General features: G+C 28.7%; 8 protein-coding genes across 23 annotated transcripts in view; 3 read left to right on the top strand and 5 right to left on the bottom strand.

The window, feature by feature from the left end:
• Positions 1-965: 965 nt before the first annotated feature.
• LOC132911636 (coiled-coil domain-containing protein 186-like) lies at positions 966-6,543 on the bottom strand. 2 transcript variants are annotated; one of them, XM_060968370.1, is made up of 9 exons: positions 6,199-6,543; positions 4,363-6,070; positions 4,012-4,282; positions 3,525-3,928; positions 2,903-3,441; positions 2,539-2,804; positions 2,145-2,168; positions 1,889-2,038; positions 966-1,815 (listed from the first exon to the last, which is right to left on the bottom strand). In XM_060968370.1, the coding sequence occupies exons 1-9, from the start codon at positions 6,320-6,322 to the stop codon at positions 1,741-1,743; spliced, it is 3,561 nt and encodes a 1,186-aa protein (XP_060824353.1). In that variant the 5' UTR covers positions 6,323-6,543; the 3' UTR covers positions 966-1,740. The 2 variants fall into 2 exon arrangements, with proteins under 2 accessions (XP_060824353.1, XP_060824354.1); XM_060968371.1 differs by lacking the exon at positions 2,145-2,168.
• A 29-nt stretch (positions 6,544-6,572) lies between these two features.
• LOC132911653 (probable proline--tRNA ligase, mitochondrial) lies at positions 6,573-8,374 on the top strand. The gene is made up of 6 exons (XM_060968422.1): positions 6,573-6,833; positions 6,906-7,157; positions 7,245-7,506; positions 7,566-7,747; positions 7,815-8,027; positions 8,089-8,374. Exons 1-6 carry the CDS (start codon positions 6,723-6,725, stop codon positions 8,371-8,373), a joined length of 1,305 nt encoding a protein of 434 aa, XP_060824405.1. The 5' UTR covers positions 6,573-6,722; the 3' UTR covers position 8,374.
• Positions 7,779-10,977, bottom strand: LOC132911645 (sulfite oxidase, mitochondrial). The gene is made up of 7 exons (XM_060968405.1): positions 10,715-10,977; positions 9,922-10,548; positions 9,663-9,849; positions 9,452-9,577; positions 9,169-9,361; positions 8,900-9,100; positions 7,779-8,819 (listed from the first exon to the last, which is right to left on the bottom strand). The coding sequence occupies exons 1-7, from the start codon at positions 10,753-10,755 to the stop codon at positions 8,515-8,517; spliced, it is 1,680 nt and encodes a 559-aa protein (XP_060824388.1). The 5' UTR covers positions 10,756-10,977; the 3' UTR covers positions 7,779-8,514.
• A 100-nt stretch (positions 10,978-11,077) lies between these two features.
• Positions 11,078-15,569, top strand: LOC132911641 (armadillo-like helical domain-containing protein 3). Its single transcript, XM_060968387.1, has 11 exons — positions 11,078-11,275; positions 11,594-11,779; positions 12,906-13,191; positions 13,335-13,468; positions 13,554-13,764; positions 13,836-14,130; positions 14,215-14,432; positions 14,503-14,735; positions 14,803-14,929; positions 15,042-15,316; positions 15,381-15,569. The coding sequence occupies exons 2-11, from the start codon at positions 11,627-11,629 to the stop codon at positions 15,471-15,473; spliced, it is 2,025 nt and encodes a 674-aa protein (XP_060824370.1). The 5' UTR covers positions 11,078-11,275; positions 11,594-11,626; the 3' UTR covers positions 15,474-15,569.
• On the bottom strand, positions 11,776-12,911 carry LOC132911662 (uncharacterized). Of its 2 annotated transcripts, XM_060968437.1 has the most exons (4): positions 12,605-12,911; positions 12,353-12,524; positions 12,020-12,267; positions 11,776-11,951 (listed from the first exon to the last, which is right to left on the bottom strand). In XM_060968437.1, the coding sequence occupies exons 1-4, from the start codon at positions 12,635-12,637 to the stop codon at positions 11,934-11,936; spliced, it is 471 nt and encodes a 156-aa protein (XP_060824420.1). In that variant the 5' UTR covers positions 12,638-12,911; the 3' UTR covers positions 11,776-11,933. The 2 variants fall into 2 exon arrangements, with proteins under 2 accessions (XP_060824420.1, XP_060824419.1); XM_060968436.1 differs by having other exon boundaries at positions 11,776-12,267.
• Positions 15,310-16,923, bottom strand: LOC132911658 (hydroxymethylglutaryl-CoA lyase, mitochondrial). The gene has a single exon (XM_060968431.1). The coding sequence runs from the start codon at positions 16,785-16,787 to the stop codon at positions 15,804-15,806; it is 984 nt and encodes a 327-aa protein (XP_060824414.1). The 5' UTR covers positions 16,788-16,923; the 3' UTR covers positions 15,310-15,803.
• Positions 16,924-17,058: 135 nt separating this feature from the next.
• On the top strand, positions 17,059-18,693 carry LOC132911661 (protein FRA10AC1). Its single transcript, XM_060968435.1, has 4 exons — positions 17,059-17,517; positions 17,810-17,975; positions 18,049-18,208; positions 18,280-18,693. Exons 1-4 carry the CDS (start codon positions 17,411-17,413, stop codon positions 18,576-18,578), a joined length of 732 nt encoding a protein of 243 aa, XP_060824418.1. The 5' UTR covers positions 17,059-17,410; the 3' UTR covers positions 18,579-18,693.
• LOC132911643 (cytosolic purine 5'-nucleotidase) overlaps positions 18,684-27,477 on the bottom strand; it is an 18,860-nt gene continuing 10,066 nt past the window's right edge. For 8 of the 14 annotated variants that reach the window (XM_060968390.1, XM_060968398.1, XM_060968399.1 and 5 more), the window contains exons 3-10: positions 23,237-23,310; positions 22,900-23,113; positions 22,235-22,658; positions 21,997-22,153; positions 21,606-21,846; positions 21,294-21,531; positions 21,093-21,209; positions 18,684-21,002 (exon numbers count right to left, since the gene is read on the bottom strand). In XM_060968390.1, the coding sequence (XP_060824373.1) occupies positions 20,835-21,002; positions 21,093-21,209; positions 21,294-21,531; positions 21,606-21,846; positions 21,997-22,153; positions 22,235-22,658; positions 22,900-23,113; positions 23,237-23,310 (1,633 nt within the window). In that variant the 3' untranslated portion in view covers positions 18,684-20,834. Of the gene's footprint in view, positions 21,003-21,092; positions 21,210-21,293; positions 21,532-21,605; positions 21,847-21,996; positions 22,154-22,234; positions 22,659-22,899; positions 23,114-23,236; positions 23,311-25,383; positions 25,511-27,155; positions 27,475-27,477 lie in introns of those variants that run through there. The other 6 variants (XM_060968391.1, XM_060968396.1, XM_060968403.1 and 3 more) reach the window with 4 other exon arrangements.

Genomic DNA, 27,477 nt, shown 5'->3' with positions numbered 1-27,477 from the left:
TACACATATACATATGTGATTGTTATATATATATAGACACACAGGCACACAAGTGCAAACACATAAGCACATACATATGTACTATGTACACGCGAGATACGTAAGAACTAAACATATACACCTACTTTTGATTAAATCGCAATTTAAATGGTAATTTATTTACTCGATTGTAAATTTCGGTAGTAAAATGCTTTGTAAAATTATAAATGCTGTGCATAGTGTATATACAGAATGAAGATGCCATTAAAAAAGAGAGTAAAGAAGAAGGGAGAACAAAACACAAGTTTAAAAAGAAAATTATTTGTCCGAAGGAATAAAATGTGTCTTATATATATGGCAAATAACGGGAGGTACTTCTCGAAAAAAAGAACTTGCTATGAAGTAATAGGTGTGTTCCTCTTATTAGATGGAGTAAAAGTAATATAATAGTTTCATAATTATCTGACGACAAGAAAAGAAAATGGAAAGATACAAGAAAAATATAATTATAAAATCACAAGGTCTGCTTCGCCTTGTTATAATCAAATACTTTATATTATGTAGTACAGGTTATCATTAAATGTGTGAACAAACCTACTTCATTCAAATCTTTTTTTATTATTATTATTGTAAAATTATTGCATTAGAAGTAATTAGAATCTTTTTCTTCTCATATATTTCGTGTAATACGGGGTCTTTATGTTCTTATGGTTTATTGCGAATAAATTTATAAAAAATGTAAGTTTTTCGATTATTATTTTTATATGTTTGATATGTATTCGTTTATGACAAATAAGGGATATACATACGGTAAGTGAATCATTCTTTATGATATTCAAATGAAAATAATTTACAAGAAATTTCAAATTTGTCCATTTAGAATAAATTGGAATATTTTTTTAATTATTTTGTACAATACCATGTCATATTTTGTTTCTATAGAGGTTTACAATTTTTACATCAGATATAATATATATAATGCTTAATTACTATTGTAGCATACTTATTTAATAAATTAAATGTATCATACGTACATAAAACTAATAAAATATTAACAAGTTCTTACTAAACATTTTCATTGGCATGTGTTACAAATTCTTAATGATATCAAAAACATGGAATGTCCTTTAAAAAACAGAAATTTGTATAGAATAATTAAGTAAATAAACAGGGGTTCACGTGAAGAACAAATGATTTTTACACGTTACAATACAATGCCAATATTTATCAAAAATATTCTATATTCTGCATTTAACACTTTAATGAATTCTTTTAAGTAACAACATTTTTGACTAGATATAATAAAGCTGTTTTTTTATACTGAAACACAATATCAGTTGTAATGGAAATCAACTATCAGTTAAATAACAAAGGAACTAAAATAATATACCAAAGTACCTTTTTTACAATATATATGTGATAAAAACTACTATATAATACATGAAAAATACATTAAAAGCATTCAGATGAAAAAGTAATCACGAAATTATTATATCCATTTTGAATTAAAAAAGAATATATCTTTCAAATTATTTTGAAAGATTAATTTTACTTAAAATGATGACTTTTTATGTGTATTTTATAGAAAAAAATGTAACTTTATGTATATTCAGTATAAGACATTAAAGTTAATATTAGTATATGTATATATATACCAAGTTTCTTAATCGATAATTTGCCTATCTCCGCGTTTTTAACACATGCACTTGATATTTCGTTATCTTTACAATATAAGTACAAGTATGTTGTCCTAATATACTTTTAGTGTGTATTTTGCCTTTGTTGGTTCTGCATCGTTAACCTTGCTATTTCTTCACCGAGAGTATCGATATTATCCTAAAAGGATAACAATGAGTTAGAATAACAAGTTCATTTATAGATATAATATGTCGTACATTTTTACATTTACCTTTAGAGTAATATTCTTAAATAATGCATCTTCGAGAACCGCTTGGAGTTTTTGATTTATTTCTAGTGATAATTCAAGAGTCATATTATCATCCGAGACTCGTTGATTGTAGACAGAGGCCATTATTCCTCCATGTCTTGCTAATTCAGCCTGCAATTCAATAACAATTAAAACTAAACGAAACTTATAATTATTTAGATTTATAAATTACCACGAAAGTTACAATGATAGTTTAAATTTTTCTTGTTAAACTTACTGCATTTCTCCTGCTCTTGATATGCTTGTAAATAAAAAGTGAAATGTAATATAATATAAAATTCAGAATATTTATAATGTAGTATAACTCCGTTTATATAAACCTGTTGGGAAACAAATTAGTCCATATAATCAGATCGTTCATATAATAGGAAATGTCCTATTTTTGTTCACTACCTATGACTTTTCATACAGTTAATAAGAGTTCATGTTCATATAAGAAGATTCCACGAAACATTTGTTCTTAAATACATAATAATGTGAGAATATACCACAAAATATGGGAGTGTGCCACATAGCTAAATTTCAGTTAATCAGGCACTATTAAAATTTCGTTTATATAAATGGAGTTCCACTGCATCTATAAGATTCAAAAGTCTAAAGATGAAATTTACCTTGTATTTATCTCTCTCGTTGCCACCCATGGCACCAATATTCTCATGTAAAATATAAGTTTGTATGATTTTCTTTTTCTTCTGCAATTCTTCAACTAATATTCGAGTATGTTCCTCAAAAAAATCTAGTTTCTCTGCTTTCCTAGCATTACTCTCTTGTAACTTTATAATACGATCTATTAACAATTGTCTACTAGGCTCTGTAGGCTGAATACTTTGGTCACCATTGATACTGTTATCGGATAAGGCACCATTTAAAGCATCTCCTAAAATAATAATAAAAAATAAAGTAATAATAATAATAAATATTAACACAATAACATGTCAAAACATGTATAAATATTTAAATCTCGTATTTAAAAACCTGTATTTAATGAAATATTTGATCCAGTTCTAGATGCAACACTCAACGAATTATAAGGTATTGATGTTTCAAACGCATCTAATTTTTTCCGACACTGTTGAAGCTCACGCGTCATTTCCTTCATACTTAGTTGTTGTTTCCTCTTTAACACCGCATTTTCTCCTTGACTATCTTCCAATTGCTGAGCAAGATTTTTCGCTGCCTGCGTTTGTTCCGTAAGACACCTTTCTAAAACTTCGCTTTCTTCAATTCTCGCTTTCTTTTCTCGAGCAAGATTTTCTTCCAATGCTTTCACTTTATCAATTAATTCACTTATACGTTGATATAATGGTCCATGCTCTTGTTCTAATTGTTTTGCTTTGGCTTCAATGGCTGTAAACTCCGATTGTAGCCGTACATTTTTATCAGTCAATTTTTGCGTGAAGTCCAGCATCTCCGCTTCTTTCTGTTGGCATGCAGACATATCGGCCTGTAATTCTTCATTAGCCAAACGTAAATGTTGGATCTCTACTTCCGTTGATGCTAAGTATTGATTCTTGCTATGTTGAAAAAAAGAAACAAATTACTAATAAGATAAACATAAAACAAACTAAAATCATAACTTTACAAGAGTGATACCCACTGTTGAAGCTGAGTCTTCAATGATTCTAACTCAGATACTTTACTTAATAGTTCTGTAATTTCTTTTTGACGTTGATCTGTTATAATCTTCAAATTATTCAGATTACTTTCATAGTTTAACCGGTTTTTTTCAACATCCTGTATCTTTAAACTAAGCGTGTTGTTTTCTTCAATTAGAACTTGTTGTCTGTGTTTCAATGTATCTACTTCCTTTTGTAATTGAACCCTCAACATTTCTTTATCTTCAGTGACGTGTCTTTCTAAAATTAAACGTGCCTGTTGTTCCTTTAATTGCTGATCTAATGTAACTGCTTTATTCTCTTCCGATTGTTGAAATTTTCGCATTGTTTCTTGTGTTTCTTTGCGGACTTGTTCGCATTCTTCCTTCATTTCGTTAATCCTGATCTACAAAAAGAAAAAAAAAAAAGAATAGAACTGATATAAAATTATATACAAAACAATAAACTGCCTTCTCTTAGCGTTATTACCGTGGCTTTGTCTAATTTTTGTTGAGTTTCCTTCTGCAAATCCATTTCTGTTTTCAATTTGTTCTGAGTCCATTGTAACTTTATATCCCTCATCTTTACATCTTCCTTTAATTTTTCAACTTCTCTCTGAAGATCATTTACTTCGCGATGTTTTCCGGTTAGAATATTACATATTCTACCTCGTTCCCCTTGCATTTCTCGTAATTTACTATGCAGTGTCTCTTGTTGCATTGTCATTTCTTTTACTTTACGTTCTGCAGATTCCTTCGCCCTAATGACAGTAAGATAAGAAAAGGAGATATTAAATAATTATAAAATATATTGATAAAAGCTATACAAATTTCGATGTACCTTTGTGTATCAATAAGTTGTTTCTCACTAACTGCGTATTTCATTACCATGCTTTCCCTTTCTTTATTTGCAGCACTGTACTCTTTTTTATACATTTCTTGTGCTTCTAATGATGTGTGCAATTCAAGTGTAAGTCTGTTTATTGTCTTTTCTAATGTTTCTATTTGCACAGAAAAGATCTCTCCTTTGTTTTCTGCTTCCAAAATTCGATTCCTTTCTTCCAGGTGTTCAACTTTTTCTTGTAACTTCAAGTGCTTAGATTTTAAATCCGCATAGTCTTTTAATAAAGTAAGATAAACTGGATGTTGCAATAAACTCTGTTTTAATTCTTCAAAATCAGCACTTGCTTCTTCTTTTTTATATATTGTATCAGTAACAGCTTCCTCTATATTGTTGCCTCCAGGATTTGATACTACAAAATTAAGATTGTGATTCCTATTTGTATTTGCACAAAATACATTATCATTTGTTTTATTAACATTGTTACTGATGGAAGAGGATTCTGACTGTTTTGAATCTTTTAATTTAGGGGAATGATCAATGACATTATTATGATCAAAGATGTATTCATTTGTAATTAAATATTTACTATTTTGTTCAATATTTCCACTTATAGTTTCATTCGAACTTAACATGAAAGTGTTTTTATTTTCATCATTTTTTACATATTCATTTTCTACACTTTGCGCATCCACTTGACCTTTGGTTACATAAGAAATATTTTTTGTTTTTAAAAACGAATCTGATGTATTATTAAATGCTGATCCTGTCAAAGAGGATTCCATGCCAGAAGATTCTTCTGTATACCTTTTCTCATTACAAATATTATCTACAGATTTCATTACTGAATTATATCTCATTGCTATATGTTGTGGTAACAGTGCTTTTTCCATGATGTTTGTTGATTTTTCTGTAATAAAATTTAAAAAGTTACGACTTTTGTTTAGAAACTGAGCATTTGATTGCATTATGTTAATTGGATTTGTTGGCAGTGAAATTTTCACCAATTTGCTGTCATCGACCAAAGTTGGTCTAGATATTACATTGCTCTGTGTCTTAGTATCCTTGATAATTTCACATAGTTTTTGTTCTTTATTAAAATTCTTTTCATATTTAACTAAATTTCTTGGAGTTTGACCATTATTTACTAGTAATTTTCCATTTGCATTAGAATGATATACTTCTTCTTCCGTTTCTCCAATACTTTCTTTAACTTCACAGTTTTCATGTGTGTCTATACCAACAATATTTTTCAACGATTTTGTTTCATGTTCCTTCATATACAATTTGGTATTAAAAATTATTTCTTCTTCATCATTACATATTGTATTTGGTGATATAGACCTTACGTTATGATTAGAAATTTTATCTGAAGATATACACAACAATGTATCATATAATGTTGTTGAAGATAATCTAATATCATTACAGGAAGATGATTTCTGAAGACACTTTTCTTGTGGAAGGATTGTATCAACAGATGTCTGACATTTTATAAACTCATTTGTAAAATTACTTAAAGAAGTGGAACTTTTTACAGTTGTGTCAATATTGTTTCTCTCTATCAATTGATATTTCCTTTCATCACTGTTCTTTACTAATACTGAATCTCCTCTAATTTCATCAGTACTGTCTTGTATAAGCTCCTCATGAATCGGCATTGTTTCTTCATGTATTTTTATATCTTGTTGGGTTAAAGGATTATTATCTAAAAATGTTAATCAAAGAAGCAATATTAAAAGTTTTAAACAGTTGCCATTTGAAATATTTTTATTTAGGCAACTCGAGAAATAATTTTTATTAGATTTTCATTAAACAAAACTCCTTAAATCGTACCTTCTGCAATCGAAACATCTGATTTTACACTGGAATCGGCCTGATTGACATTTTCAGAAAGGATTTCATCTTGGAAAGATAATTCCAATTTCTTTCCCTCCATTTCACCAACTGTAAATTCCATTTGTTTCGGATCAACTTGACCCTATTTCGTGGTGTTACATTTTCTGACGAAAACTATAGGAATTGAGAAATTTTCTCAAACCGACAACAAACTCGCGATTACAGCATTAAGCAACAATCGTGGAGAAAGAAATTAAAATCAAAGAAAATAACATAAAAGCTGAAAAATTTGAGAGAATCTATCTGTCATTCTTTGGATTGTTTAGTCTGTTTCTAATTTTCTAACCATTATTACGAACATGATTAGTGTATCCACGAACCATATATCACTGGAGCTAAAAACATCGACCAAGAACGTGTGTAGTTGATGCGAATGTAGTAAACTCAGAGAGTAAGATACACTTATTCTAATGTATTGTATATGCATTTAATTAAAATATTTTATCCAAGATTATTTCAATATGTCAAATTTACCGATTCGTAATATAAACAAATTATCGTATTTATTTCAACCGACTACATCTACGATCTCAACCAGTAAAAAAGCGGAACTTTCTTCGAAAAGCTACGAAGTACTTTTTCTATTTTATCGTTTGTTTTTATTTATTAATTATAATGTATATTTTTTATATCATTAATTGCAGAACTTAATTAAATATGGGTTGATTAAACAAGTTAACAGTGGAATGTACGCATTTCTACCTTTAGGTTTACGTGTTTTAAATAAATTAATAGTACTCGTTGATACCGAAATGGAAAAGATTGGAGCTCAAAAGTTATTACTTCCAGCTTTAACATCTACACAGCTATGGAGAAAATCAAATAGGTTTAATGACAATATAAATGAATTGTTTAAGTTACGAGACAGATCTCATAGGGAATATATACTTAGTCCAGTGAGTATAATTATTGAAGATATCAGATAGTAGATCAATAAGTTGAAGAATAAAAAATAATTCAATAAATTTGTCATGTCTCTATAGACACATGAAGAAGCAATTTGTTCTGTAGTATCATCAGTAGGATCATTATCACCAAGAATGTTTCCTTTAAGATTATATCAAATTTCTAACAAATGGAGGGACGAAATAAAACCAAAATTGGGATTCTTGAGAAGTAGAGAATTTATCATGAAAGATTTGTACACGTTTGATAAAGATTTGGACGGAGCAAAAGAAACATATGCACTAGTATGTGAAACTTATGAGAATATATTTAAGAAAATAGGAATAACATATATAAAAGGTAATGAAATAAATAATGCAATTTCATGTTTCTTTTATTAATATTATTCATATTTGCAGCTATTGGTGATCCAGGAACGACTGGAGGTTTAATGTCTCATGAATATCATTATATAAGTAGTATTGGTGAAGATAATGTTTATACATGCTCATCTTGTCAGTACAGCATTAATAAAGTAATGTCCAAGGAATCACAATGTCCGGAATGTGGGAGTGTACTTAAGCAAAATAGAACTGCTGAGGTAATGGGAAAAATTAATTTTCGAACTAATCTGAGATTCTATAATAAATGATTAACTTTTATTCAAGGTGGGACATACATTTCTATTAGATACAAAGTATACAATACCTTTAGAGGTAACATTGAGGGTAAAAAACGAAACAAAACCCGCAGTAATGGGTTGTTATGGACTTGGTTTGAGTCGTATTTTTACAGTCATGACTGAATTATTATCTACCAAAGAAGAATTACGATGGCCAAAAAATTTAGCACCATATACTGTTTGCATTATACTACCAAAGGTATACACTATACAATATTTTTTACAAATAATAAATATTAAAAACTCATTATAATTTACAGGTAGGTAGCAAGGAAGAAAGCGCATTACAATATGTGAAAGACATAATAGAGATTTTCAATCAATTAAAAACTGATATTATACTTGATGATAGAACACACTTAACTATTGGAAATCGTCTTATACACGCCCGCATAACAGGATTCCCATATGTTGTTATAATTGGTAAATCCGCAATACAATCTCCACCTTTGATTGAAATTCATGATATAAATAGTTCGACAAATTGTCAAATACCTTTGGGTGACATATCTAGTTATTTCAATAGAGAAGGTATTAACATTTAAATATATGAAATACGTTATACTATTGTAAAAAGCACATTTATTACAAACACATGTTTTGTAATGAAAAAAAAATTGTTATTTATTTCTTATTATGTAAGTTTTTACCGTATTGAGTTGTTATTATAACTTCTCTAAGTAACTCTAGTGTTCTAATTTAACTTTAACTCTGTGATATGCATTACAAAGGAAACCTCGTAAATTCCAGATATTTTTGAAACTTTCTGGTTGGACATTATATGATGCATCTACAGCTTTTGCCCAAATTTCTATTTCTTTACTTCCCTCTTTAACAGGGAGATCTATACTCCACAATGTCCAGCTCCAATATCGACCTTCTTTAGCGTTCTTATCTTCCGCATTTAAATCAGCCGTATACCAAGTTTTACCTTGGTTATTTGTTATATCAACCCGAATGATTTTTCGACCCCCTCCTGACCAAGCATATCCTGCAAAAACGTTTTGGTCAAGGTATAATTACAATATTAGTGTTGTAAAGATAAATGAAATCTTAAAAACTATACTTTACCCTTCACATTTATCTTTCCATTTACTACTTTGATTGTTTCTGCATGTTCTGGTTTGCAAATTGCAGAAATTACAGGCATTTCCTGTATAGCAGGCGCCTTAGAAAAATCTACATTATCCCAATCAGTACTGGGAGAGAAACCTTTATAGTCACCTTGTTGCCATTGTGATGGGCTTTCATCTTTCGAAACAATTATTCTGGCTATAAAAATTACAGACAAGCTTACAAAATTATTTTACTGTTTGATTATAATATTTATTACTCAGTACCAAGCCATTTTACATTCCTAGCACCCACAACACCTGGCACAATTACTCTAACAGGAAAACCATGATCTCTTGGTATTGATTGTCCATTCATTTCATAAGCTAAAATTATATCTGCTCTAGGGTCCATAGCTTTGCTAATGGGTATACTTGCACCATATGGTGTACCAGAAGGATCTAAGTCATACCCTTCAAACTTGTTCCATGAAATTATTTATATTTCTAAATATTTTTTCATAACTTTCAATATTTAATAAACCTCTCTTTTTCGCTTATACATTAATACCTGTATATGGTTGTAATTATCCTCATTAATTCCTAAATCTTTCAATACATCACATAGCCTTGTACCAGTCCATGTAGCATTACCAACAGCACCTACACCCCAACTAAGTCCTCTCAATTGTCTTTCCTGTGATAAATTAAAAAATATATAATGCATAATAAAAAATATTTAAAAAATACCTTTTTAAAAAAGGAAGAATATGTCAACTCACTTGTGCCATTTCTGATCTTCTATTTCCTCCACACATTATAGCGCTTGTTATTGTGTACTTGGGATATTTCTTTATGTCTTCAAATTTGAGAGTCTTTTTTATTATTTCTTCTATAGCTAATTCTAAACTATAAGTCTTCAAGTCTATTTCAGGAACAGGAAGATGATTTCTTACATAAAATGTTTCCCTAAAATGAAATGATATTTTGAAAATAAATTTTTTGACACATAAAATTTCTAAAAATTATATTCAAATTTACTTTGGTGTAATGAAACTTTCTATTAATAAAGAAGGTGGTGGTTCAGCACAAAAGGGTTTCTGTCCATTTATCTTTAAAACTTTGTGCCTTATGGGTTCTTTTGAATATGGATCATTTTCATTAATTGCATTAGAGGCAGCATCATCCTTAGATATGTTTCCAATTCTCATTGATTCAAGGAGCTCATATATTTCTTCTGTATTATGGTTAGCAAAAATTACCCAAAATGGTTCGATTGAACTGCCAGCTGCCATTATTATTTTAGAAGGACCGCCCGGATGTTTTTCAATAAAATCTGTTATGTCATATACTCCTTGTTTAAATGTTACCCAAATCCGATTTTGTTTATTATCATGTTTGCCTACTTCTTCTAGATTGTATGTCTTTAAATCTGCTCTAAACTCTCCGCATAAAGTAGATTTCTTATCCAAAGCTTGAGCTTTTTTATAAAATATGTAATAATGTAAACCTAATATAGATGTAGCAACAGTAATATATGCTGCATATTTTGCATAAGAATTATATTTGACTCTATTTTGTTTAATATACTGTTCATTATAAGATGAATATTGCCTAAATGGTTCAAGATAGTACTGGATATAAACACTTGTCGCTGGTGACAAAGATCTAAAATAATTAATATTTTTATCACATTTACATAATATTTTATTTCATTATAAAATAAGATAATTTTATTTTATTATTTATTTATATAGAATTATTAATATTTTTAACGTATAAATATTATTATATCACTATGAAATATAACAATGAAATTCAAAGTAATAAGAACCTATTTCTTAGATGATTTAAGATCCTCGAATGTAAAATCATAGTTCGAAATTTTTATGTTTTATAGTTGACACAACAGTATGCAAATAGTACCAGAAGATTTTCTCATAAATTAGATGAATTGTATATACATATGTGTGTAATAATGGATTACGTATTTAATCGTATGTTAAGGAACCATACGTTAATGATTTATATAAGCAAATCATTATGTATATATGAACTTGATTTTATCTTTAAGATGTAAGTTTTGAACGGAGATATCACAATAAGTATAATGTGTATAATGGACATATGTTCATGATGTGTATGTTATGTATATATCAATTTTTTATTCCATGATGGCTCCCTGTCATTCTTGTGCATGGATGTTTTCGTAATTATTTGCGTCATTATTTCATTTTCAGTACTTAGAGTCTCGTCTCAATGAAACCCAAACTCAAAAATTAGATAAACAAGAATAATAGTTAAAACATACATAAAAAAAACATACTTTTAGTATTGCCTTTTCAAATAATACAGAAATTATTTATATGACATCAAGAAGTTATCTGCTTTATTAGTAAGTAAATACTTGACGTCCCTCTTTCCAAAATTTTTATTGTTATATATTTTTATAGTTTTAAAACGTGCGATTACATAAACATTTTTATCTGAAAGATGTTGTATCTATCAAAGTATTATTTATTCATTTAAAATCATTGAAAATTCAGTATAGAGGTTATAGGTATGGTGTATGGTGTATAGGTGTATTGAAAGATAAGAATTTACGAATTTTAAATAAGGCAATATATTGTTATATAAAACAATGTATCTAAAATTTATAAGATTGTATAAATTCTGGATATAATTATTATTAAAATCAACGCATTTTTTTTAGTTAAAGGAAATGATAAAAATTGAATAATCAATTATGGCAATGGCTATGAGAAAACGGAGCGGTTCTGGCTCCAAACGCCAACATAAAGGAAAACTTGTACCTATTTATGAGAGCTTTTTCAAAGGAGAGGATTTAACACTGGCTCATCCAAATTTTTGGAATGAATTGTTCTTAATTAAACCTATGGTCAGTACCTTCATTATTTTCAAATATTAAACGTTATTTAATATTTTATACAAATACAATTAATAAAAGATAAACGTTTCTGAAACTTTTTTGTAATTTTGAGAGAATGTCGCAGAGGTTCCAAACTAAGAATTCTTCTAATCTACCATGAAAATCATTGAGCACGTTTTACCTGCAATTAAAATTTTTCATTAAAAGAAGAAGAATTCATTAATAGTAAAGATTATAATTAAATTGTACTTTTCTTTCTTTCTTTGTCACATAATCTTCATGTATAGGATATTTGTTATTTTCTTGATATCCCTTCTTTCCTTGCTTTTTCTGCTTTTTTGAATCTATTAATTCATCAATAATGTAATTATCTTTTAATTTCTTGAGTGAAGTTGGTAAGCTTTTATGATCCTTTGCATTATATTGAACTTTATCTTGCGATTCTGTCTCAGATGACACTTTTGGTTGTTCTTTCTGTCGTTTAGACTTACTGCTAACTAGAAATTTATTTGTAGTTATTGTTTATAAATAGATAACTTTATGAAAAAAGTAAAATATGTATTTCTGATTTTTAACATGTACCTTTGGGTTCAACATAATCTTCACATTCTATTTCTTTACGCAAGCTACCTGGCATAAATTTGCATTTAAAATTAAACCATGCTTCACTTGTTTGAACTCTATATTTTAAACATTTTAATTGATATATACACACTCTCCCATAATATTTAGTTACTTCCCATGTTGGCAATGACTATAACATTAAATAAATACAAACTTGTTGAATTATTGTTGAATTATAGATATACATTTGTAACATGCTTTTACACTCACTTGTATTAATTTTGTAACAAATTTACCAAACATGATGTATTAAGACACATTTATATAAACAAGAGTCAGTTTTTAAATATTGGAATCATAAGTTTGGAATATCATTCTTTCAGTGAAAAAAAGTTTTTAGTAAATTAAATAAAATGAAAATCTTTAGTACTTCTTGTTTACAACAAATTTTCTGATGAATCCTTTCTGTCAAAGAAAAAACAAATGAATCATTATATTAAGTACCTTGTGGTTAAATTCACATTCAGTATTTAATTGTTTTAACAATATATGTTCTTTCCTCTATTTTTAGGTTCCACATATTGAAAGTGAAATTTTACATATGACTGCAGAGCAGTTAAATGCAAGCAGAGAAAACTTAAATGCTTTAGTCTGCCATTGTGTAGATACGTTAGTTGATGAACATCCTTTCAGAGTTGTATATGCTTTACAAACTTTAGCAGCTGTTATTCAGTCCATGTATAAAAAAGCTAGTCAAGGTGATTGTGGATTTAATTTAATAGATATTTTAGTAGGTTTTGATTCTGCAGAACAGAGGATGACAACATTAATGCAACATTGTAATAATTTCTTAACAGGTATATGCATTTTAATACATAATAGGTAATTACTAATTCATTTATGTTAAGAAATCAAAGATTCAAATATACATTTAACATTTAAATAATCTACAGTTTTTCAAAAGATACAAACCGATTATTAAAATTTTCCATGATTCTAGGTGAATACCCTGATAGTTTAAAAGCTTTGTGCTTGAAATTGTTGTTAATTATTGTAACTGGCATGGACAATGTTAGTCAGAACACTTTGTTGGAATATGTTATGCTTAATAGTGTTTTTGAATCTCTGGTTCAAGTAGGTGTTACTTTAGTATGACTGTTATAATTGTTGACAATGATTCCCATTAAGCATTAATGTTTTCTATTTTTTTTTTATATAGCTTTTAAGAGATACAACAGCTAGAAGCCGTCACGGACATGACGCAGTGTTACTTTTAACACTTCTAGTCAATTATAGAAAGCATGAAAGGGCAAATCCTTATATTGTTAAGTTATCAATTTTAGATGATGAATTAGCTCTTAATGGCTATGGGCAAGTTATATCAAGTTCATTGATGGACTTCTGCAGACAGTTTGTTCAACAAAGAGCAGGTATATAACATTCATAATTATATTTTTAAATCATTTACTATAAATGTATTAATAAGAATTATGTTATATAGAAATACAAGCATCCTGGTTATCTTCCTTAACTAGTATAGTCGGAAGTATGTTCGTTGGAGAAGAAGAAGCGAAAACGCAACAAGTCCGTGCAAATAATGCATTGTTATTAGCACTTTATGAAGCAACACATTTAAATCGTAATTTTGTAACAACTTTGGCATATACACAAAGTGATACTAGTGCACCACCTTCTCCAAATAATACATTGGGACCAAATGCGGTAGCTCCCGGAACACAACTATCTGACGTGATGGCTCAGCCATTTAATTTGCTGGCCACATTCTTACAGTATTGGTGAGGAGCAAAGTATTGTTGTAAAAAGAATAATGCGCGCAAATGTGTTGTATTTTTTATTGTAAGAAACTTGAATTATTTCAGTTCAATAGTTATGCAGGTGATCAGAACAGAGGCAATAATGAATAACGTTAAATTGTGCTTCCTCATATTAAGTTGTATTGCCGAGGATCAATATGCAAACAGTTTAATGCATGATGCAAATTTGGCGTTTAGAGTACAACTCCATCGAGTACCGATGCATCATAGAAAGATACAAGATAAAGCAGCACCAGCACAACCATTAGCAGCTACCTTACTTGGTATTTATAATTGTCATATGTATCTAGTACGAAAGTTTGAATCGTTTAAATAATTATCACAATATTGTAGATTTACTTGTCGAATTTGTTACATCGCATATGATGAAAAAATTTCCATTGGAACTTTATCATCAATGTATTGGAGTTCTACAGAGGTTGCTTTGTTACCAAAAAAGATGTAGAGTTAGGCTTGGATATCAATGGAGAGATCTTTGGACTGCACTAATTAATTTACTCAAATTTTTAACAACTCATGAGAGTCACCTTATTAAGAAAATGAATATCTTTCCATTAGCTATTCAGGTAAATTAATGATTTATTTAATTTTCGTATCAAGTATAAATTTAAAAAATGAATTTAATTTTTTTAGGTTGTGAATATCTTAAATTTGTTTATTACGTACGGAGATACATTCTTATCCTCCCCTAGCAGTTATGACGAATTATTTTACGAAATAATACGAATGAGGCTTATTTTCACAAATTTGAATGCAATGGGTATATATTAAACAAATCCTTCACATTACTTTAATTTAATTAAAACTCATATTTTTTATTGTTTTAGTCATATAATAGTTAATAATAAAAATACTTTATTTATATGTTCAAGCTCTCCGTTATTCAACAAGCGAATCTTACGAGTATAAAGAACATGCATTAAAATTAACAAATTGTTTGGTGAATATGAGAGACATAGTAAATCATTTTCCACCAAAAATAGCAGCGTGGTTAGCTAGTGAAAGTTTGTCCACTCCAACAGAACAACAAATTTTAGCTATCATAATACAAAATTATGATAGTCTTACTTTAAAATTGCAAGATAATTTAGATCAATATGAAAGATATTCTGAGAAACCTAATCATGTTGCATTCTTCGAGGAAATGGTAATGCTCAATTAAATAAAATTATGATTCTAAATGTTTTTGTCATGACATGATTATCTTTTAGGTAACTGGAGTTGTAATTGATACTCGAGGATCGATAGATTTGAGTACGTTAGACACACAGGCTATATTACAAGAACTATCGAATATTTCGTAACATAGGTTCTACGTAAAATGTGAATCAAATACTGTGTGTCATTCTGTTGTCATGTATTATAATGTATTTTTTTTAATAAAATCAGCTTTATATGTATGTTCTTAATATCACAAAGAACATATAGCTAGTTACGAAAGTAACACATTGTAGTGTGTTCGATCGTTGCGCCATATTTCTATGGATTGTGTATACAAGATTAAAAAGGATCATTAAAATTTAAGAAGTATAAGATAGAATCCTTCCATTACTATCCATGCTTTTTTTCACAGATTCATATTCTTCGTTATTCTACTATTTTTTTTTCAAGGTATTATTAAAACAGTTACGGTCTTAACATTTTTTTGCTAAAATCGCAATACCTGCTTTGGATTGATTTTGTCTTTGAAGCTGACTACTGATAAATTCTCCTATTTTTACTATTTCATTAAGATTTATTCCAGTTTCTAAACCTTGTTCATGTAAAAGATAGAGTAAATCTTCCGTAGCAACATTTCCAGAGGCTCCAACTGCATATGGACAACCTCCTAGACCAGCTACAGATGAGTCAAAAATTCTTATTCCATGTTCAAGGCTAGCATAAATGTTTACTAGTGCCTGTCCGTAAGTATCATGACAATGAATTGCAAATTCATGCATGTCATTTGATACATATCCCAATTCATGTAATACATTCTTTATTTTGTTAGGTGATCCTACACCAATAGTATCTCCTAAAGAAATTTCATAACATCCACATTGTAACATGAATGTAGCTAAATTGGCTACAACTGTTGCTTGAATTTGACCTTCGTAAGGACAACCAATGATACATGATATATATCCTCTGACTTTAATATCATATTTTAAGGCTTCTTCAATAACTGCTCTAGCGTTTTTCATACTATCATCAATGGAACAGTTGATATTCTTCCTTGAAAAAGTTTCTGATGCAGCCAAAAAGATAGCTATTTCTTTTACATTTACTTCCAATGCAGCTTTCAAGCCTTTTATGTTTGGTACCAATGCTGGATAAGAAATATCTGGTTTCTTATTAATCTTTTGGTATACCTCTGCATTATCTGCCATTTGGGGAACCCATTTTGGAGACACAAAACTGGTAACTTCTATATTCTTTAATCCAGTTTCTGATAGTTTGTTAATGAACTCAACTTTGACTTTGCTTGGGACAATATTTCTTTCATTTTGTAATCCATCTCGAGGTCCAACTTCAACTACTTTTACAAAGTTACTAATTGATCTCATCCTTTTTACAGAAAAATTAATTACATTATTGTTACTGATAATTTTAAACATCATTAATTTAAAAATGTACATATCAATATATTCTACTTTTATTTTCTTTTTCTTATAAAAGAAATGCAATACTATACTTAAGAGAAATGTATTTAATATGCAGTGAAAAATATCCACAATACATTGCTCAATATAGAGTGATAAAGTGTGCCGATAAAAAAATTATGATAATAAAGTGAGGTAAATTCGTAAAATTACTTGAATTAATGTTCAATTACGTGAAATATTAAAATACAAAACAAATCAAAGTTGTATTAAAATAATATAGAACGCACAATAAAATAGTGTTCAAATTTCTGGGAATTTTTATTTATAAATATATAGAATTTCTGTTTTTCTCATTGTTAAATCTGTTATAATGGCGCTAGTCTCTACCGCGACACCATTTTTAAAAGTACTTCGTAATAGCGTGAGAAATACATGTGTATGTACTATATATTTAAGTAATTTCGAATATCTTTGATATCAACGTATTTTCCAAAAAGAGAATGTGAATTATATATTTATGTTTAGTGAAATAATATTTGTTCTTCTTATCATTCTTTTTGATTGATATGTCTCGTGTAGTGTCGTGTACATTTTAATTAATACTTCATCGTTACACATCGAACTAGAAATAAAACCAGTCTGTGCTAAGAAGAAACATGTTTCCAGCTTATGCCTACTTGTCAGCTTATGACAGACACAAAAAACTTATAAATGATTATTTCACATTGTACGGAGGTTCAGTGTCATCTTTGAAACGGGATACGTATGTTAAATTTTTTAATTGGTTTTCATATGTTATAACTTGATATCATAACCATATTGTATTATTAATATATTAAATTGGCGTCTCATAATTAGTAAGTTAAAGTTAACTTACGTTTATTCAAAATATGAAAGTTTGGTAAAAAAAGCATTTTTACCAAATGTTATAAATATTAATATTAGAAGGGTATTTAAAAGAAATGTGCATTACATAGAAATAAACAATTAAAAAAAATGAAAGCTTTGTAAACTCTAAAACAAGCAGTTCTTGATGTTTCGGTCTGTGTTTCGAGGTCCCGAGATAAGACTGACTATGACGTTATTAGAGAAAACCATAGATTTCTGTGGGATCAAGATAATGAACCAGAAACATGGGGTGCTCGTTTGGCAAAGAAATATTATGACAAATTGTTTAAAGAATACTGTATAGCTGACTTAACATATTACAAACAAAATAAGGTAGATTATAATATACATTTCAATATATAATGAAGTATTCTGAAATTAAATCCTGGAGGTCAATATTAAATAGGTTGCCTTAAGATGGAGAACAGAGAAGGAAGTTATCGTTGGTAAGGGACAGTTTGAGTGTGGAAATAAAAAATGTAAAGAAAAGGAAGGCCTTAAATCTTGGGAAGTAAATTTTGGTTACATAGAGCATGGTCAGAAGAAAAATGCTCTTGTCAAATTAAGTAAGTCGTTTTATAGTTTGTTTAAGTTGTTACATTTAGAATACAGGCTTATTATTGATATGCACTTTAAGGACTGTGCCCTGAATGTTCTATAAGGTTGAATTATAAATCTCAAAAACGCGAAGCAAAGAAACATAAAACATTAAAGAGATTAGGTACAAATACTGAAACACCCAGTAGTATGCCTAGTACATCAACAGTTTCAATTAAAATTGAAGAGGATAAAGGTGCAAGTAATGTTGGGAAACCGATTGAAGATACAGAAAAAGATGAAGATGAATCTAAAATTTGGAAAGAAAAACCAATTGAAAATCTGGAAAAAACAAGAGAGGAGGAATTTGAAGAATATCTAGCAGATTTGCTAATGTGAGAAACAAAATTAAAGTTTCTTATAAAATCATCTGTTATGAATAATGTTTAAAAAAATACGATAATTTCTATACACAACAGGAGTCATGTTCAAATAAATATAACATTTGCAGTTATTGTATCTTTATTTTGATTGATGCGTAACTCATGTTCTATCCTTATATTGCATGATAACAAGACTTAGTACATATTTTTTAACTTTTACACACTTAGATAACTGTTGTTATTTTTTACTTACATTTACAACAAAACCTTGTTGTGAAAAAATCTAGCACCACAGGTAATAATGTGTATATATATACATATATGTGTATATTGTATAATAAATACAACTATTTATTTTTATTGCAGTCAAATATTTTCAACAACCACGTACATTATTGACAATAAAGTAAATTTTTGAGTTAGCCATAAGATTTAAATAATTTTAATGCACAATTTTTATTTCTTTTATTATTGTTGATATATCCTATTTCATTGAGAAAAGAGTAAAACTTCCATTTTTATACATAATACAAATCATTTCATAAATTACATTGATTGAAATTTGCAAATGAAAGCATAAACTGAAGTTTCTAGTTTATAATATTTATGAGTTGTACAAATTATATTATTCTTTGATTCGTATATATGTATATAATGAATATGGGGGTTTATCTTTTGTAAAACAGTTTAGTAATCTTGTACTTCTAAATTTTGTTTGATGGTAATAAAGTTATACATCTATATAGATACAAAAAAAAAGCACATTTTATATGCATTCAATTTATATAACAAAAAATGAATAACAGTTCAAGTCAATTTTTTTACTTTAAATTTTACTATATCATTCTTTTTGTATAATTAAAATTTCATGTAAAAAGACTAGCCTACTACTCAAACTTACACTATTTTCAATAATTACAACATTTATATACAATACATAACAGGTTTATAATTATATCGTATAAGATTGAACTTATAAAACATATAGTACACACATTACTAGAAAAATTCAATATTAGGATATATTTCTTCAATATTGTGTCTATTTAATATCTCTATAAACGCCAATTTCTTGTGCGAGAATCATTCACGTTGAAAATAACATACAATCAAAAAACGTTATTCTGTTGTTAATAATCAATAAAACACCAATTCTATTGTCCTTTATAAAAAAATACGTTATTGATATAAATAGATGAATAACTATATTATATTTGAATAGGTTCTAGTACAATATACAATATACAGTAGAACTTCGTTTATCCAAAAAAGTTAATGCTGAACCCCAATTATCCGAACTACGGTCGAGCGTAATTTCATAATACATATAAACACTTATTCTTATAACGAATATACGTGTGAACGTCTATTATTGGAACTGTTTGGTTATCCGAACTGTTATGTCCTCCGACATGTTCGAACAAACGAGGTTCAACTGTACTAACTTATGAACTTGTATACGAGTACCTAAATCTTTTTGTTATACCTTGTACTATTTTACATATATTTAAATAAATATTGAATTAAATCAACGAAAAAATATATATGTGTAAACTAATTTACACTGATATCTATAATAATTTATATTTTGTAACTTCTCGACTCGTATTTTGTGTGATAATAAAAAAAATTTAGTTTCCATAATGATAAGGGTAAGAAACGAGGAATGTCACAAAATAACTTTATTGAAAAAATTAAGTTTTAATATTTTAGTCCACTAGAGAAGGAACAATGTTGAATGAATTAAGTTTTTATCTTACTTAAAAATCATAAAAAAGAATAATTAATAAAATATTCATCATTTTTATCCATGTTTCATTCTAATACAGAGTAAACATTTTCTGTGTTTAGCCAGCATATCAAATTGTTAATGCTATCTTATGGAGACATTTTGAACATTATAATTTTATGAGAACTGGGGCTACAAAACTATCAAATCAGAACAATGTGTTATAAAATGGAAAATCAAGAAAAATTAACATTCTTCGTTTTTTACCCTTTCTCTTTATATGTATTAATATTATATATTATAATCATTCGGGAATATATATTTTATGAATGTGATGGAAACTTAATGCAATTACAATAATTTTTCTCATGCAAACAAAGGAATGAGATATATTATTGATTAATTTCAATAGATTTGATCAAGATTTTTAAACATAGATGTTTATATAGCAAGATTCTACTGAATCCTTGCGTGATATTAGTAAATGGTCAAAAAAGAATGCAAGAACAAAATGTAACCAAATGAAATGTCAGTGAAGGTAATTCATTTACAATTAGAATTCCTTGTACACGATCTTATGTGGTTTGCTTGTTTCTGAGAATCACTGTCTTCATCACTACAATCTTCATCGTGGGTATGCGTTACATTACGTGGAGTTTCTGGCCTTGGGTGTGGTATTTGATTATTCGGACAATCCACGTACAAAGTTTTCTAATAATTAGTAACATAACCACTTTAAATTGTGTTCTGCATATACATATAAATAATATTAAAGTAAAAAGCAAACTTTTCAACACATACAGTAGGTTTATTCTCTTCTTCTTCTTCATCAGTAAGTTTGAATGTCCGAGATCGACTAATCATTGGCGTTTCCATAACAAATCTCTGTTCATGAGCAACTGTACTCTCGTGAGGCATCTTAATAATATGAAATAGAAACATTCAATCAAATAAAAGTTAAAAAATTTTACAGTAATAAATAAAAGGTCCTAATTAACTTACCAACATAGCAGGAGCTCGAAACATGTATGAAAATGGATAATAAATGAGGTTTAAGAAGGTTGCTGCATAAAGATCAGCATACCTTACTACTTGACTACTGAAAAATGTTTGCCTACTTCCGCTGCGGAATAACGAACCCATCATTCCATAAGATAAATCCATTTTGTGCGTGACGTCTCTTATAGATGCTCGCAACTTGGAAATATCAGGTTTTTCTTTTGTGCTGCTATCTAAATTTCTGTATAGAAAAAAGGAATGAAATTATGATCCATAAAAATTATTATAATCTTAATTACAGTAATTTTTTCTTACTTGTACATTTCTCCTAGCATAACGTCTAAATTCTGTAACTCGGCAAATAATTGACATTTGTCCGTCCAAACATGAAGCTCTTGCACCAGTTCAGGCACTATTAAAAATGTTCGCCATCCTCTGATCTTCTTACTCTTCAATATATCACCGAAGATATGATCACCAACATATAATACGTCTTTACCCTTTGCACCTATCAATTCGGTGAATACGTCACAGGAACCTCCTGAGTAAACTTCTCCTGTTTTACATAGAACGTTTTATTATAATTTTTTTATCAGATTGAAATATTAATTTATAGGATATATAAATTAATTTAATAGCGTTGATTTAATATATATTAAACAAAAATAATTCTTCATATTTTATAAAAACATATTTTATCAAATACCTGTATGAAGTGGGCCCTTGTGTGTTCCAAGTTTCAAAGCTCCAGTTTTGGTATCTACTTGCCGCAAAATGGTACCCTCGCCAAAAAATAATGGTTTCCTAGCATCTACTACGATAGTATCAAAATACGTTTTCCAATTTCTATGCGGTTCATCAGGCTTTGAAAAAAATTAACTTTTTAAAATAACTTATGCCTATTAAAAAATAGACTTTTATAAATTAAAATTAAAATTAAATACCTTTGCACCATGTGGAAAATCGAAAAGATAAGTCATAATTTTATCAGTAAAGACGTAGTCGCTATTCGTTAAAAGAAATATTTTTGCTCCACTTTCTCTGATTCTATTAAGAAACATCGGCAATCTCTTGTCTTTCTTCACGTATTCGTCCAAATTCTCGATAGTTTTCGTTTTTAAATTACCGTGAAGGTGTATCCAATCTACAGCGTTTCGTACATCTTGGAATATGCTTTTAAAGCTCATTGTAAGCTCTCCCTCTTTTACCCCTGTCTTTTCTCGCGTGTATTGCGGTGAATTCGTGAAAAAGTCTATCAAACAGGCTAATAAATATGTCTCAGGAAGATTGAACAATGTATTGAGCACGTATACCCTGGACTCGTCTAATTGTAAAAATTTATTCGGATAAAGTTCGTATACTTGTGAACTAAAACATACAAGGAAAAATGTATTAAATAATTTACGTCTACTTTTTCAAATTACAAAATTAGACTGTGGATTTTACATGGGAAATTTGAAGATGGAAAAATACAAAGAATGTACATAACACGCTAAGATATATAAAATATCCAAAATAAAACGTCTGTGACAATATCAAGTAATGTTATATGTCATGTTTATATGTATATAATCCTCAGTTTACAAATAAGCTGTGTGCTAGGACTTACTGTTTCAAAAATTCAAAACCATGAACGCAAACTAGGATGTTTCCATAGGCATCTACTTTAAGGAGGTTCCCATAAAGAGTGTCGAACCAAAGTCCTCGCACCGGGAAACTGGGATCATATTCGAATGCTTTAATTTCCTGTGGATATCCCAGGGACACTAGACGATCTTTCAACAGTGTAAAACCCAGTTGTTCATATTGTGGCGACTTGTATTCTAAAATATTTCAAATAATGTTTTAATAATATTACAACGTAACAAAAATACGTTTTTAATTTTTCTAAATATATTTCCTTAAATTCGATTATTATACAAGAAATAATATATGTTTTTATTTACCTGCTAACGTGTAATCCATGTCGAATCCATAGAACTTGATATTTTCTAAATGAAGGCTACGATTCACAAAAATTCTGCAACAGAAGTAAATGATAATAAATTTTTATCGCTCGTTTTTTTATTTTCTGCGTGGTTACATTTAATGAATTAAAGCATTCATTTATGAAGATATGAAAAATATATTTTTTATTAGTATGTCACAGTCGTGAATTATAAAAATGTGATATGTCAGAGCTTAGAAGAACGAAACTTCTTCCTTAAATCTTTAATTAAAAAAAATTATTCAGAAAATCGAATTTCTTCGAAATTGACTTAATTTTTTTATTTAAAATTACATCAAACCTGTTTACAGCAATTTCCCGAGCCTTAAGAAAGATTTCTGAAGTGGCAACTAATTCGTCTGAATAAATTGACACGCGTGGAATTCTCATTATATCGGAATCGCTAATTCTCCTCGTTGCATCTATTTTATCTTCTGAATCATTCATTTTTGCTTTAAATAAAAGCTTTCTTATTAATGAAATATTCTACGCCCTTTTATCACGAACATACAGAAAAAGATTTATTTGGAGGCTATGAATAATCCATTTCAATTGTTATTACCGTTGTGCTATAGAAACGTTTTCTTTTATTTCTTTCTTTTCTTTTTTTAATTTAAAATAAAAAAGAATTTCGTCACCGATCTGTTAATATTACTCAATTCTGTATATGTTATCAAATCTCTATTCTTTGCAAGTATTTTAACAAAGATTCTGCTTTTATCGATTGCAAATATTTTTGCGTTGTATAAAAATTGCAAAGAAAATATACGCTTGACATAAAAAATAATGTAAAACTAACTTCCTTCATAGCACATAACAAATATAAATTTATGGAAATATTATAATTAAAGGATAGGGGACGAAGTGTTGAATAAGTAAGACAAGAAAAGATTTATTATATACATCAACTCAGTTTTATAAAATAGTGATTGATGTTATCCGATCGATAATCGTATCTATTTATATAAGATTCACAACTTCAACGACGGTGCACTTAATTACAGTGAAAAATAATTTATTAAATCGATGATAAAGGTTAGCGAAGTAACGCAACTTGTTTTTGCTTCGATATTTTTCACATAATTTATGCAAAATATATGCAATTTCAATTCTTTGAATCGAAACCTTTCGATTACATAAAGTCTCTTTAATAACAAAAAATGGATAACAATGTTATTAGATCGATCTGAATTATGTATTTTCGATCTATATTAAATACTGTTAATATCAATGAGAGTAAAGTAGATACATCCCGGATGCGTGATAATTATGTCTATGTTAGACAACATTTCTGGAAGAAAATTATAAAATAAATCTATGATACATATTATCAAGAATATAAATACCGTCCAATAAAATTGTTGCTTTAAAGTTATTTTACGGTGTTTTTTGTACGATGTGACCAAACGTGGTTTAATTGGACTTACGAATATTATTACACGATTTTCACAAAAATAAATATTTTTAAATATTTGTATGTATCTGTTTTTTTTTTTTTTTTTTTTTTTTTTAATAATAGAATAGTAGATAAAAAAACTTTGCTTTTATGTTCTGATCTATATCATATTGTAACAGTCGTACGTACACCCTAGCTGGATGATAACCATAAAAACACATATTGAGAAATAATATTATGGAATAAGCGTAGTCACTTTGTTAAACAGTTATCTTTGTAATGCTAATATGTACCATAAGTGACAAAACAAATACAATTATGATTTACTTTATAACTTCTCACTTCGAAAGTTGTCAATGATATCAATAATTTTCACGTGTCTGAGATGAATTACCCTCTTAATTAAGTTATACCAAAGTGTGCCTAGTTTCCACTTGTAATAACTGAAGTTCATTTGATAGAATGATACTTTAGAAATTATCAGGAGCATTAAACACGATGAATGTTCAATGTAACATTGGATGAGGTACGTTAAAAGCGAATAAAAATCGTCACTGGTGTATATTAATAATACTCAACATTTATTCGTAAATTACTAATACTAGTTGTGTGTTATTATATCTCTTACGTTAACGATATAGATGATAGCTTATAGACTGATCTTGATAACGGACAAATTTCTAACACAAGAGAAAAAACGAGGAACTTACTCGTTTTGGACGCTGCGTCGCGAGTTCACGAAATTCGCAGCCAGTAAGGCGTCGTCATGCACATCCTTCAGCCACATTTTTTCCTATTTTCAAATAATCATCAGCACCTCGTGATAGATATGCGTACCTGTTAGTCGGTAATAACAGCTTCGATAGAATGGGAATCGGAAAAAAATGGACATACGTGTGAAGTATAACGAACTTAAGTCGAAAACAAGACATATCACCTTCGTTTCGTAAGTTTATCGCGAGACATCGGCTTCCTTTCTAGTCATGACGCGATTTGTGTGTTATTTGTGAAACAACACTGTTATTAAAAGTGTTTTATCGCTTATAATAGAATTAATTCTTTCATAAATACAAATCGATACAGTTGTAGAATTTATGAGGTTTTAAAATTGTATTAGGTATAGTGACGATTATGTCTATTATTAAATTACAGAGAACAAAGGATCCGTTGCATTTCGTTATTCCTATGAAAATTCATTTACTGGAAGGTAAATAGGTAATGAATTATTCCAAACAACCGGTTTTCCATAAGAAAAATAATGCGACAGTTCAATGAACAAGAATACATCGTGGGTGTACAAATGAAATTCGTGTTATGATTGAAGTTAGGAAGATCCTATGGCTCGAAACAAGACAGAAATCAATAATAATAATAATAATAAAATTATGTTGAATACTTTATTAAGTCTTCACTGCAATTTTACTACTCTTGATCTCTGTTCTTGATCCGTTTTTCGAGCCATAGAATTTTGCTGACTTTCCTTGCACTACGAATTATGATAGAAAAATGATCGAATCATCGGTATGTTGATACGAATATCAAGAAAGATAGCAGAATAATTCAAAAATATATATCCTACGACATGATCATCGAATATCATTTTGAAATAAATTATCATGGATTTTGTTTTAAATAATTTATTATGGATTCAAGTTCAAAGAATGATTTTGGGAATTTCATTTCTTTCGAATGATAATAATGATTATAAAGAATAAAATCATTGTTCAATTTAGCCACAATTCTATTATTAAAATACATCTTGTAAAAAATCATTAAACATTTAGATACTTCGAAACGGTAGTATAGTCGACATAAAAATAATAATTAATTGTAAACAATCTTGTATAATTACGCGTGAGACATGTAATTTATGTTATCAGTGGCACGATGAATGCATTAATTCCAAGAAGCGGTATTTATAAAAGCAGCGAACTTTATGAACGCTATTTATTCGCATTATCTCGGTTAAATGTGCCTTTTCAAGAAGATCAAAGGTTCCATTCAGATCAAACTTAAGAATGCATACACGACGTGATAAATATTCGTTAAGGAACTCTTGGTGAGCAATTTGACTGTTAAATCGGAATAAAAATTACGCTTTAATTAGTTTTATTCGAAGCAATCTTAATAATGTATCCGGATCATGTATATAACGGATAACAAAATGTTCGATTCGAAATTCGGTGCCAATAAGAAACGAGAAAAGCAGATCGTATACATTACGAGAGATACATGTGTCACGTATACTAACTCTGAAGAAAAAAGAAATTAAAGTTTCGTTACTTGATAAAAACAGGCTTTAATTATCGTTTAATACAATTTTGATAACCAAGAATATATCTTAAGTCCACATGACGTCGTATTATACTCATTTTTTTAATTAATCGAGCTTTAACGTAGATAATATTAAGAGTTTCTGACATGCACAATTTTTAGTTGGCTTTACCGTATCACTGAAGTTTGTACTTGAAAGATAATTCACCTTAATTATTGTCGTAATTATTTATCAATTTTATTGATCCACTGATTTTATTTAATCGATCTTTTTCTTTTTAGAAAAATTTCACTAATTTAAAGACCACTGTTCTTTTGTTAAAAATGTTACACGCGTAAAGGCACGGAAAAGATGATCACAGTAATTAATAAAAAGAAAAATATAGGCCTGATAATACACGTGAGAACCGCGTGGCTAAAACCTACGATCCGATCCCCACGATGATAGAACGTTAACTGATCCTTGACTTGCCGAGTTACCAGTTAATACGCGCAGATAGCAATTGATTCACCGACTTCCGGACAAAAAT

Source organism: Bombus pascuorum, chromosome 11 (assembly GCF_905332965.1).
Source record: "Bombus pascuorum chromosome 11, iyBomPasc1.1, whole genome shotgun sequence".
NCBI classification, from domain to species: domain Eukaryota; kingdom Metazoa; phylum Arthropoda; class Insecta; order Hymenoptera; family Apidae; genus Bombus; species Bombus pascuorum.
The sequence above is the reverse complement of the archived record's forward strand: the minus strand, read 5'-3'. Positions and strand labels throughout refer to the sequence as shown.